The 12,079-nt window shown below is 39.2% G+C and overlaps 1 protein-coding gene across 1 annotated transcript in view; it reads left to right on the top strand.

Annotated features, from left to right (window-relative positions):
- Nucleotides 1–12,079, top strand: part of SPAG17 (sperm associated antigen 17) — a 236,047-nt gene that overhangs the window by 82,325 nt on the left and 141,643 nt on the right. The window contains exons 8-10 of the mRNA XM_032594369.1: nt 2,781–2,942; nt 4,091–4,163; nt 4,369–4,481. Coding sequence (XP_032450260.1) covers nt 2,781–2,942; nt 4,091–4,163; nt 4,369–4,481 — 348 coding nt within the window. The remainder of the gene's footprint in view (nt 1–2,780; nt 2,943–4,090; nt 4,164–4,368; nt 4,482–12,079) is intronic.

Here is a 12,079-nt window from a genome sequence, read left to right as displayed (position 1 = left end):
ACATGGTAAGAAAAAACACTGAGGAGGGAGGCCCACATCTGCACTTTGAAGGGTGGACAAGATTGGAATAAGTAACAATGCGTAGATCAGCTTGAGTGATTAAGACTGTCAACATAAAGCAGGAAATGTCATAATTGTAGAAATAGAACACAGAAGTCTGAGACTTTGCCAATTGTAAGAATAAATATTAGCCTGACCTATATATGGAGATGAAGCTGACCTTAGAGAGAATCTGTGGCTGAAGGCAGAGTTGTTCTAAGCAAAACTGGTTGCTACGAACTCCCTTGGCATGGCCTCTTTCCACCCCTTCATCTAGACATTTCCATCTTTCCTGTTTTGTCTTTCACTTTTCTGCCTCCTAAACCTGAGTTCAGAAAAGAATCCACTGCCCTCTGTCCTGTACTGTTTCATGCCAAATTTGGTCAATATGCTTCTCTACCCTGGAGATGTTGGCATCCAAGTAATGTAATACTATGATCATCCCCTCCTATTTTATGGGAATTCTGGATTATACCCAACAAGTATGAGATATGTTTGGGGAAGAAGCTATGTCTCTAGATATCCATGAAACCCCACCTCAAAGCCAGCTTCCTACTCTCTCTCTCCAATAGACCTTTTCTTCTCCTAAGAACATAAAATCTATGCCTAACAAAAACCCACATCTACAAATTTATGTTGCAGAAATAATCTTCCTGTCATCTGGGCCACATCCTGGCTGCATAACCTCTCAAGAACTTGCATACATTTTTGGTTCAATCAGGTGTAGGAGATATAATTCCTGAGCCATAATTCAGAGAAGGCAGTAAAAAGCATCTTCCAAGGCAGCCTCAGACCACGTGTCTTTCACTCTTGCTCTAGTTAGGGCTTTCTTCTTTGTGATTTCCTCACCCTCCAGGCATAGACTGAGAAGAGCTGAAATGTACTGAACACAAGGTAGAGTACATTCCATTGATCTTCAGCACATAGATGTAAACACCAAGGCACCTAATTACAGCTTCAAAAGACCCAGAACCCTGCTTCCTCCTCCAGTGTCCACAATTTTCTGTTCATTAGAAGATTTTAATCCCTCCATTTTTAAAGAAAATGAACAGACTATTTTACTTCTTTAAAACATAGAGTAGAAGAATTTAAATGGCAATTAAAGTTCAGAAATTTTTATGTTAAAAAAAAATAGTATCATCTTAGTTGAAATACTAGAACATTCCTGACCTCAGAACTAGAACGTTAACACTGAGGATGTCTCGTCAGGCCTTGAAAGGAACAGTCAGGAATGAAAATATTCGGTTGTCTAGGGAGCCACTTATGGCTAGGGTGCCCAGCTGGACACACTGATCTCCTATCAATCAGTTTGCAAGTATTTATTGAATATCTTCTTCATGCCAGAGCTGTGGTCTGGGTCCAATTGCAGTAGTTTTTTTAGAGTCCAAACATGCCTTTATAAGGTACCATTTGTATGGGCTGAATGACCCAGTATTGAGGATGATAGAGAAAAAGAGCCTTGAAAATGGTTTGGTAATGGACTTGGGTTCAAAAAGAAAGGTTTCATATCGAAGGACAATGTTCACATTAAAGTTTGGATCACCTGAGAAACCCAAGAGTAATAAATCTACTTCTCATAGAAATAGACTAAATACATGGTATGGACACATGATGTCACACACTCAGCTATATGTGTAAGTTGGTAATGGCCTCATATCCAAAGCAGAAGCCAGCCAACGAGTCTTCTTCCTCTCTGGAAGAAGGAAAGCATTAGTACCTTTGTCTGCAAACAAGTCTGCTATATTTCTGCTGAACCAAGGTAACGAAAGCTTTACATCAAATAAATGCCCATCAAGAAGTGCTAACTGCTCACGTAAGACATCTGCAACATCTCAAGTTAAGACCTGGGTTGCTGACATAATTTTCTGGCTTTTAGCATGCGATTTGCTATTTTATTTAAAAATGAATTAGCTAGTTAAGGTAAGGGATCATCAGGCAGAAGTCTTACCATATTTCTTATAAACACAAGCAAAAACTGTGTTTCTGTGCCAGAATTTAGGCAGAGAGTAGCATGTTGAAGCTTAACTGAAGAATGTTCAGTCATACAGTAGGCATGTGAATCCCAGACTGGCAACTCTGCCTTGAAGATGGGCAGAACTCAGCACTTCTCTGGACTCCCGCCAGACTGTGATTCACTAGCCCCCCAAGGAGTTATCTCATTCTACCTTACCTCTGTAACTCAGAGCTAAGATGAGCCCACTTAATTCTTCTTTGTTTTCAGGTAGGCACACCTAGTGATAACAGTGCTTTTCCAGTTCTGGAAATGAAAGCCCAGGTAATAGGGGTATCTGATCTACTACTTGCTTGCTTGCTTTCTAAATAACAAAACTTATGGGTATTATATACAGAAACTGTGGACTATCTATTTCTTAGGGTTTTTTCCCCCTGATGGTAGCACAGAACAGATATTGAAGTTACCTATCCAATATGGTGTTTTGGAAACTGAGACATCAGAGAATGGGCCATGTCACAGAAACTGATGAACAGGGTGTTTTTCACTTAGTTGAGGCATTAATTAGATTCTTACAGTATTAGACATAAGGCCCTCCAAAGGGAACATTCCACATTATGGTGAACAAGACGGACAAGAAGGGTTCAACAAATAAAGACTTACTCACCATGGCTGGTATTCAGTGGTTTGGGGATGTGCTTGGTTTAGTTGTTAAGAGAGAAACAAACCATACATCGGTTCCAACAACATAAAGCTAATAATTAACTATCATTAATTCTCTCACCTGTAGCTGGAATTGGGTACTGAAATTTTTGAAAATGTTGCCTGTTTGATGTATGACACCCTGGATTGGAAGAGGCAACACCAACACTATTTGGAAAGCATGCAGCTTATAAATATTCCACAAGTGGTTAGTGAGAAACCTCTCTTGGAAGCCATGTCAGTTACTGAGGTAGGCACATCCTGGAATGTCTTCAGCGGGCTGAATGATGAACTGAACAACTTAATTGTCACATTTGTAAAACGTATGAAGGAAAAATTGCATAAATACTTGTAGGAAGGAAATACGGCCTTCTGGGATTTAAGAGGTAAGAGTGGGAACAAGGAGAGCTCCCCAAACACAGTCTAAAGGACACCTATGTGGTCAGGACTTTATGAAGCTCCCTAACTACCTGCACTCACTTTTAGCCCCTGGCACAATAATGAACACCTGAAACAAAGAGGGATATTGATAAGTTAATCACATTGTTTATTTAGCACCTAAAATAATGACCAAGACTCATCCCCTGTCCTCCTCATTGAGGTTGACTTTTAAGGAGGATGGCAGTCACGTTAACAGTGGTTTCAACAGAGCATGATGAGTGCTGTGAGAACAGCTCGGGCTGCGGTAGAAACACTAAAACATGGCACCCAATCTGATCTTGAGAGGAGCAGCAAGGGGAGAGGGAGGAGTCGGGAAAGCCTCACCCAGCAGGGTAAGTGATGTGGGTGAAGGCTGCGTATGAACTGTCTACAGGAAAGCCTGATGGGGGAAGGGACAGAAAGGTATTCTCAAGAAAGGGGCAAAGATGTACACACATATAGGGCCAAAGGAAAGAAGTATTAGCTCACAAGCCAGGACCACAGGGTAGGTCACAAGCCAGGACCACCATACTACCTGGTAGGTGCTCCCAGGTAGTATGTGCAAAATGGAGAACAACACGAACTCCTACTAAAGAGACAGGAGGAGGATGCCCTCTGGTGCTGAGTTAGAGAGTTTGGGTTGTACACTGAAGGTTATGGGGGACCACTGACGGAGTTTAAAAGGGAGGGTGGCATGATTCTGAGTCACCCAGGGACCAGTGCCCTGTCTCCCCATCCCTTTCCTGGCAATTGCTCATTGGGCTCTGTTAGGGAAAATTGAAAAATGTCCATTAACCATTAACTTCTTCCCTCCCTCAGACAAAACCCTTTCATTTGATCCTAATATTAGCCAATGGTTTTGTGGTGTGAACGTAAATACACAATCTCAGAATCCCGTCAGACCCCATCACGCCAGCATTTGATGAAAGAATCTCTCAGCTGGATACCTCAGTCATTTCTTTTGAATACTTCTTTTAGGCTCCACAACCTGTTGCTCCAACCCCTGGCAAGAAGAAAGCACAGTATGAGGAACCCCAAGCCCCACCATCAGGCATGTATGAAACCTGAAAACCAACATTGTGAGCTGGGGCTTTAAGGAATACTGACTAGCCTCCATATTGCCTTCAGACATCCCTCCACCTACACATCCTGCATTTATTAGTGCATGGTCATAGTTTGAATTTATGGATCAAATTTTGATGGAAGAAATGGAGAACACATCTTAAGCGAGCAATGACATATTGTATATTTTACAGAAGCTTTCGTCTTCACAACTGAAGTAGACATGAGATATTACAATGACTTGCTGAATCCAATTCCAGAAGAATTCATTTCTGTGCCCCTGATACTGCACTGTATGCTGGAACAGGTAGGTGGGTATACGCTGAGGCTTTTTTCCCAGGTGGGTCACCTTGTCAGTCACTTCAACTCTCTTTGTTTGGGGTTTTAACTATTTTAAAACTACACACATAATACCTGAGTGCATTCTCCTTTATAAAGATTAGAACATTTTAGATAAAACTAAAGTTTGCTTTGACCATCTGTTTTAATATCCTTTCTTTTGCAATATTCTGGAACAATTTATATAACATTCCCTGAAGTTTCAGCAGACATGGCCTTGAAACTATCTGTGTCTTCTGTCACTTTTAAATTTATTTTTAAATTTACATCCAAGTTAGTTAGCGTATAGCGCAATAATGATTTCAGGAATAGGTTCCAGTGACTCATCCCCTATGTATAACACCCAGTGCTCGTCCCGACAAGTGTCTTCCTTAATGCCCCTTACCCATTTAGCCCATCCCCTCACTCACAACCCCTCCAACAACCCAAAGTTTGTTCTCTGTATTTAAGAGTCTCTTATGTTTTATCTCCCTCCCTGTTTTATATTATTTTTGCTTCCCTTCTCTTATGTTCACCTGTTTTGTATCTTAAATTCCACATATGAACGAAGTCATATTATATTTGTCTTTCTCGGACTGACCAGTTTTGCCTAGCATAATACCCTCCAGTTCCATCCACATAATTGCAAATGGCAAGATTTCATTCTTTTTGATTGCAGAGTAATACTCCATTGCATATATATATATATATATATATATATATATCCCATATCTTTATCCATTCATCCATCGATGGACATTTGGGCTCTTTCCATACTTTGGCTATTGTCGATAGCACTGCTATAAACATTAGGGTGCATCTGCCGCTTTGAAATAGCACACCTGTATCCCTTGGGTAAATACCTAGTAGTGCAGTTGCTGGGTTGTAGGGTAATTTTATTTCTAACTCTTTGAGGAACCTCCATACTGTTTTCCAGAGTAGCTGCACCAGTTTGCCTTCCCATCAGCAGTGCAAAAGGGATCCTCTTTCTCCACATCCTTGCCAATATCTGTTGTTGCCCGAGTTGTTGATTTTAGCCATTCTGACTGGTGTGAGGTAGTATCTCATTGTGTTTTTTTTCAATGTTTATTTATTTTTGAGAGAGAGACAGAGCATGAGCTGGGGAGGGGCAGAGAGAGAGGGAGACACAGAATCTAAAGCAGGCTCCAGGCTCTGAGCTGTCAGCACAGAGCCCGACACAGGGCTCAAACCCACGAAGAATGAAATCATGACCTGAGCTGAAGTCAGACACTTAACCAACTGAGCCACCCAGGCGCCCCTCATTGTGGTTTTAATTTGTATTTCCCAGATGATGAGTGATGTTGAGCATTTTTTTCATGTATCTGTTAGCCATATGGATGTCTTCTTTGGAAAAGTGTCTGTTCATGTCTTTTTCCCATTTCTTCACTGGATTATTTGGTTTTTGGGTGTTGAGTTTGATAAGTTCTTTATAGATTTTGGATACTAACCCTTTATCTGATATGTCATTTACAAATATCTTCTCCCATTCTGTTGGTTGCCTTCAAGTTTTGCTGATTGTTTCCTTTACTGTGCAGAAGGTTTTTATCTTGATGAGGCCCCAATAGTTCATTTTTGCTTTTGTTTCCCTTGCCTCCAGAGACATGTTGAGTAAGAAGTTGCTGCGGCCAAGGACAAAGGGGTGTTTGCCTGCCTCTAGGATTTTGCTGGCTTCCTATCTTACATTTAGATCTTTCATCCATTTTGAGTTTATTTCCTGTGTATGGTATAAGAAAGTGGTCCAGGTTCACTTTTCTGCATGTCACTGTCCAGTTTTCCCAGCACAATTTGCTGAAGAGACTGTCTTTATTCAATTGGATATTCTTTCCTGCTTTGTCAAAGATTAGTTGGCCATACGTTTGTGGCTCCACTTCTGGGTTCTCTATTGTGTCCCATTGATCTAAGAGTCTGTTTTTTTGTGCCAGAACCATACTGTCTTGATGATTACAGCTTTGTAGTGCATCTTGAAGTCCAGGATTGTGATGCCTCCAGCTTTGGTTTTCTTTTTCAGGATTGATTTGACTATTCGGGGTCTTTTCTGGTTCCATACAAATTTTAGGATTGTTCCAACTCTGTAAAGAATGCTGGTGTTATTTTGATTGGGATAGCATTGAATATGTAGATTGCTTTGGGCAGTATTGACATTTTAACAATATTTGTTCTTCCAATCCGTGAGCATGGAATATTTTTCCATTTTTTTTGTGTGTCTTCTTTAATTTCTTTCATAAGCTTTCTATAGTTTTCTGTGAATAGATTTTTCAACTCTTTGGTTAAGTTTATTCCTAGATATTTTATGGGTTTGGCTGCAGTTGTAAATGGGATAGATTCCCTGACTTCTCTTTTTGTTGCTTCATAATTGGTGTATAGAAATGCAACTGATTTCTCTGCATTGGTTTTATATCCTGCAACTTTGCTGAATTCATGGATCAGTTCTAGCAGTTTTTTGGTGGAATCTTTTGGGTTTTCCCTATAGAATATCATGTCATCTGCAAAGAGTGTAAGTTTGACCTTGCTGATTTGGATGCTTTTATTCCTTTGATTGCTGACGCTAGGACTTCCAATACTATGTTGGATAACAGTGGTGAAAGTGGACATCCCTGTCGCGCTCCCGACCTTAGGGGGAAAGCTGTCAGTTTTTCCCCATTGAAGATGATTTAGCAGTGGGTCTTTCATATATGGCTTTTATGATCTTGAGGTATGATCCTTCTATCCCTACTTTCTTGAGGGTTTTTATCAAGAAAGGATGCTGTATTTTGTCAAATGCTTTCTCTGCATCTATTGAGAGGATCATGTGGTTCTTGTCCTTTCCTTTATTGATGTGATGTCTCACATTGATTGTTTTGTGGATATTGATCCAGCCCTGCATCCCAGGTATAAATCCCACTTGGTCATGGTGACTAATTATTTTAATGTATTGTTGGCTAGTATCTTGTTGAGGATTTTTGCATCCACGTTCATCAGGGAAATTGGTCTATAGTTCTCCTATTTAGTGGGGTCGTTGTCTGGTTTTGGAATCAAGGTAATGCTGGCTTCATAGAATGAGTTTGGAAGTTTTCCTTCCATTTCTATTTTTTGTAACAACTTCAAAAGAATAGGTGTTAACTCTTCTTTAAATGTTTGGTAGAGTTCCCCTGGAAAGCCCGCCGGCACTGGACTCTTGTTTTTTGAGAGATTGTTGATTACTAATTCAATTTCTTTACTGGTTATGGGTCTGTTCACATTTTCTATTTCTTTTTGTTTCAATTTTGGTGGTTTACATGTTTCTAGGAATTTTTCCATTTCTTCCAGATTGCCCAATTTATTGACATATAATTGCTCATAATATTCTCTTATTATCGTTTGTATTTCTGCAGTGTTGGTTGTGATCTTTCTGCTTTCATTCTCGATTTTATTTATTTGGGTCCTTTCCTTTTTCTTTTTGATCATACTGGCTAGAGTTTATCAATTTTGTTAATTCTTTCAAAGAACCAGCTCCTGTTTTCCTTGATCTGTTATACTGTTTGTTTTGTTTTAATTTCGATAGCATTGATTTCTGCTCTAATCTTTATTATTTCCTGTCTTCTGCTAGTTTTGGGTTTTATTTGCTGTTCTTTTTCCAGCTCTTTAAGGTGTAAGGTTATGTTGTGTATCTGAGACCTTTCTTCCTTCTTTAGGAAGGCCTGGATTGCTATATACTTCCCTCTTATGACCACCTTTGCTGCATCCAGAAATTTTGGGCTTGTGGTGTTATCATTTTCATTGGTTTCCATGTAATTTTTAATTTCCTCTTTGATTTCTTGCTTAGCCCATTCACTCTTTAGTAGGATGTTCTTTAGTCTTCAAGTATTTGTTGTCTTTCCCAATTTTTTCTTGTGGTTGATTTCAAGTTTTGTAGCGTTGTGGTCTGAAAATATGCACAGTATGATCTCAGTCTTCTTGCACTTTTTGAAGGCTGATTTGTATCCCAGTATTTGATCTATTCTGGGGAAAGTTCCATGTGCACTTAAGAAGAATGTGTATTCTGCTGCTTTAAGATGAAATGTTCTGAATACATCTGTTAAGTCCATCCAATCCAGTGTGTCATTCAAAGTCATTGTTTCCTTGTTGATTTTCTGTTTAGATGTTTAGATAAGTGGGGTGTTGAAGTCCCCTACTATTATGGTATTATTATCAATGAGTTTCTGTATGTTTGTGATTAATTGATTTATATATTTGGGTGTTTAACGTTGGGGGCATAAATGTTTACAATTATAAGGTCTTCTTGATGTATATACCCCTTAATTATGACATAATGCCCTTCGTCACCTCTTGTTATAGTCTTTATTTTAAAATCTAGATTGTCTGATATAAGTATGGCTACTCTGGCTTTCTTTTGATGACCATTAGCATGATAGATGGTTCCTCATCCCTTACTTTCAATTTGGAGTTGTCTTTAGGTCTAAAACGGATCTCTTGTAAACAGCGTACAGATGGATCTTGTTTTCTTATCCATTCTGTTACCCTATGTCTTTTGATTGGAGCATTTAGTCCATTGACGTTTAGAGTGAACACTGAAATATATGAATTTATTGCTATTGTGTTGCCTGTAGAGTTTCTGGTGGTGTTCTCTGGTCCTTTCTACTCTTTGTTGCTGTTGGTCTTTTCTCCCTCAGTGAGTGACCCTTAAAATTTCTTGCAGGGCTGGTTTAGTGGTCACAAACTCCTTTAGTTTTTGTTTGTCTCAGAAATTTTTATCTCTCCTTCTATTTTGAATGAAGCTGTGCTAGATAAAGAATTCTTGGCTGCATATCTTTCCAATTCAGCACACTGAATATATCCTGTCATCCCTCTGGCCTGCCAAAGTTAAGGACTTTTTTTCTCTTGTTGCTTTCATGATTCTTTCCTTGTCTGTGTATTTTGTGAATTTGACTATGATATGCCTTGTTGATGGTCGGTTTTTGTTTTTGTTGAATGGGAGTTGAATGGGAGTTCTCTTCTACTCTTTTTTTCTTTCCTTCATCTTCTGGGATCCCTATTATTCAGATGTTATTCATTTTTAATGAGTCACTGAGTTCTCTAATTCTTTTGTTGTGCTCTTTTGCCTTAGCTTCCCTCTTTTTTTTTTTCTGATTCATTATTCTCCATAAGTTTGTCCTCTGTATCGCTGACTCACTGCTCTGTTTCATCCATCCTTGCTGCCATGGCATCCATTTGAGATTGCATCTCAGTTATAGCATTTTTAATTTCATCCTGACTAGATTTTACTTTTGTTAAATCTCTGCGAAAAGAGATTCTATGTTTTTTTCAACCCCAGCTAGTATTTTTATTATCATGATTCTAAATTCTGGTTCAGACATCTTGCTTGTATCTGTGTTGATTAAATCCCTGGCTGTCATTTCTTCCTATTCTTTATTTTGGGGTGAATACTTTTATTTTGTCATTTTGGAGGAAGAAAAGTATTAATTATTTTATTAAATTATTTTTAACATTTAAAGAATTTATTTTATTGAAAAAATAAAAATTAAAAAATTAAAAACAAAAAATCAAATAAAGGATGCTAGATCCTAGGTGTGTTTTGGCCTGGTTGTTGAAAGAAGCTTGATAGAATAGAGAAAAAAAGGAAAGAAAAGAAAAGGAAAAAAAAATGTTTGGAAATTTTATAAAATAAATACAATAATATAGATAAAATGAAATGATGAAAGTAAATTACAATTTTAAAAATATTATAAAAAATAAAATATATAGTAGAAAAAAATTAAAGAAAACTTTTATAAAAACGGAAAATAAAAATAATTTTTTCTCTTTCTATATTCAAGAATAAGAAAAGAAAAAGAAAAAATTTGAATAGATGGACCAGTGAACAGAATGAAATACAATTGAAGTTACATCCATGTTCCCCCAGAAGTCAAACTATGAAGCACTTTATAACCCATAAACTTAGCAGGCGGAGAGACTTGTGTTTCTCCAGAGGGTAGTTGGCACAGTTGGACAGGGCTTGGTGTAATGGCTCAATTCTCCACTAGATGGCGCTGCTTAGCTTAATGGGGTAGATCGTTATGCACGAGTACGCCTGTATGTGCATGTACAGGAGAGGTGAAAATGGCGTCACCCAACTACCTAGTCTCTGGTATCAGAATTATGTGCTCTCGCCCACTGGCAATCAAGCACCCCTGCTTTGTCTTTGGCTTCCGTCCACTCCCTGCTTCTACACCATCTGCAACCAAGCCATCAGCCTGCCAGGTAGCATCTCCCTCCCGAGTATTATCTCAGATGCAGCTGTGTTTCCAAACCCCTCACTTCTGAGGGCCCTATGGCTTTGACCTACTCCACCCCTCTGGAGGAGGGTCCCCCAAGCAATGGCCAGGTGCCGGCCATCCCCAGGAACGTTCCTGCGACCGCACTGCTGTAGATGCCCAGAGACTGCCACTGGGTGCCAGCCCGACCCAGAAGAAGTTCACATGATTGTGTAGCAGCAGCGTTTCAGGGATTATGGTAAATCACAACACACATCTGGCCCCAGGCTTCACTGCCCCTTAATGTCCTTGTTCCAACATCGGCAAACATGGCTGTTCTCCAGGGTCCACTGGAACCTTTGCCACACTGCCTCTACCAGATGTCCTCCCAGCAGGGAACCCACCTCTCCCCGTGTGGCCCAAGGACCCCTGGGACCTTGCTGTCTTCTTCTGGGGATTCACCCTTCCCACCAGAGTACTGCCAGGTATGGAGCTGAGGAGTTTCAGACTCTGGGATCCCCTGTTTATAGAGTCCTAATGGTATTGAAACCCTTTCCTTTCTCCTTTCTCTCTTTCTTGTTAAGTCCCTTATGGGTGTTTCCACTCTTTCTCTTTCTCTCCAGCTGCTTTAGGAGGGAGTGCTTTTCCTATACTCTCCCCCTGTCTGCTCTTCTCTCCACAAGCAAAAACAGCTCCTTACCCTCCACGGCTTCTCTCTTCCCCAGTTCACCTCTCTGCGCTGCATATGTGCCTAGTTCTCTGGTTCAGGTTATGCAGATTGTTTTGTAAATCCTCAGATTAGTTTTCTAGTTGTGCAAGATGATTTGGTATAGATCTAGCTTCTGTTCAGGGAAGAGAGAAGCAAAAACCTTCCATGCTGCTCTGCCATCTTGGCCCCTCCCTCCTGTGTCTAGTGTTATTTTAATGAATGAGAAAGGGGAGGTAGACAGGTGGTTAATGGTCTTTGTCTTTAAAATTTCTTTTATACTTGTAGGTTTAATCAGGTTTTTCTCTTTTTCAGGCCAATTTTGATCATTAGTGTTTTTTAATAAACGTCCCCATTTTATTTGCGTTTTTAATATCACATAAAGTTCTTTGTTCACTTACACACATTTTAAAGTTTCCTTTGCATCTGGTTATGTTCCTTTTCTATGACTGATGTTATTTATTTTACTCTTCTGTCTTCTTGATCATGGTTGTCAGTGGTATATCTATTGTATTGGTCTTTTCAAAGTACTAGCATTTTGTTTCATTGACCAACTTTCATTTTACTTTTTGTTTAATTAATTTCTTCATTTATCTTTATTATTTCCTCCTTTCTACTTTCTTTATTTTGTATTTCATTTGAATTGAAAGCTTATTTCATTTATTTTCAGGC

This window comes from Lynx canadensis, chromosome C1 (genome assembly GCF_007474595.2).
Source record: "Lynx canadensis isolate LIC74 chromosome C1, mLynCan4.pri.v2, whole genome shotgun sequence".
Taxonomy (NCBI): Eukaryota; Metazoa; Chordata; class Mammalia; order Carnivora; family Felidae; genus Lynx; species Lynx canadensis.
This window is presented reverse-complemented; position numbering and strand designations above follow the sequence as displayed.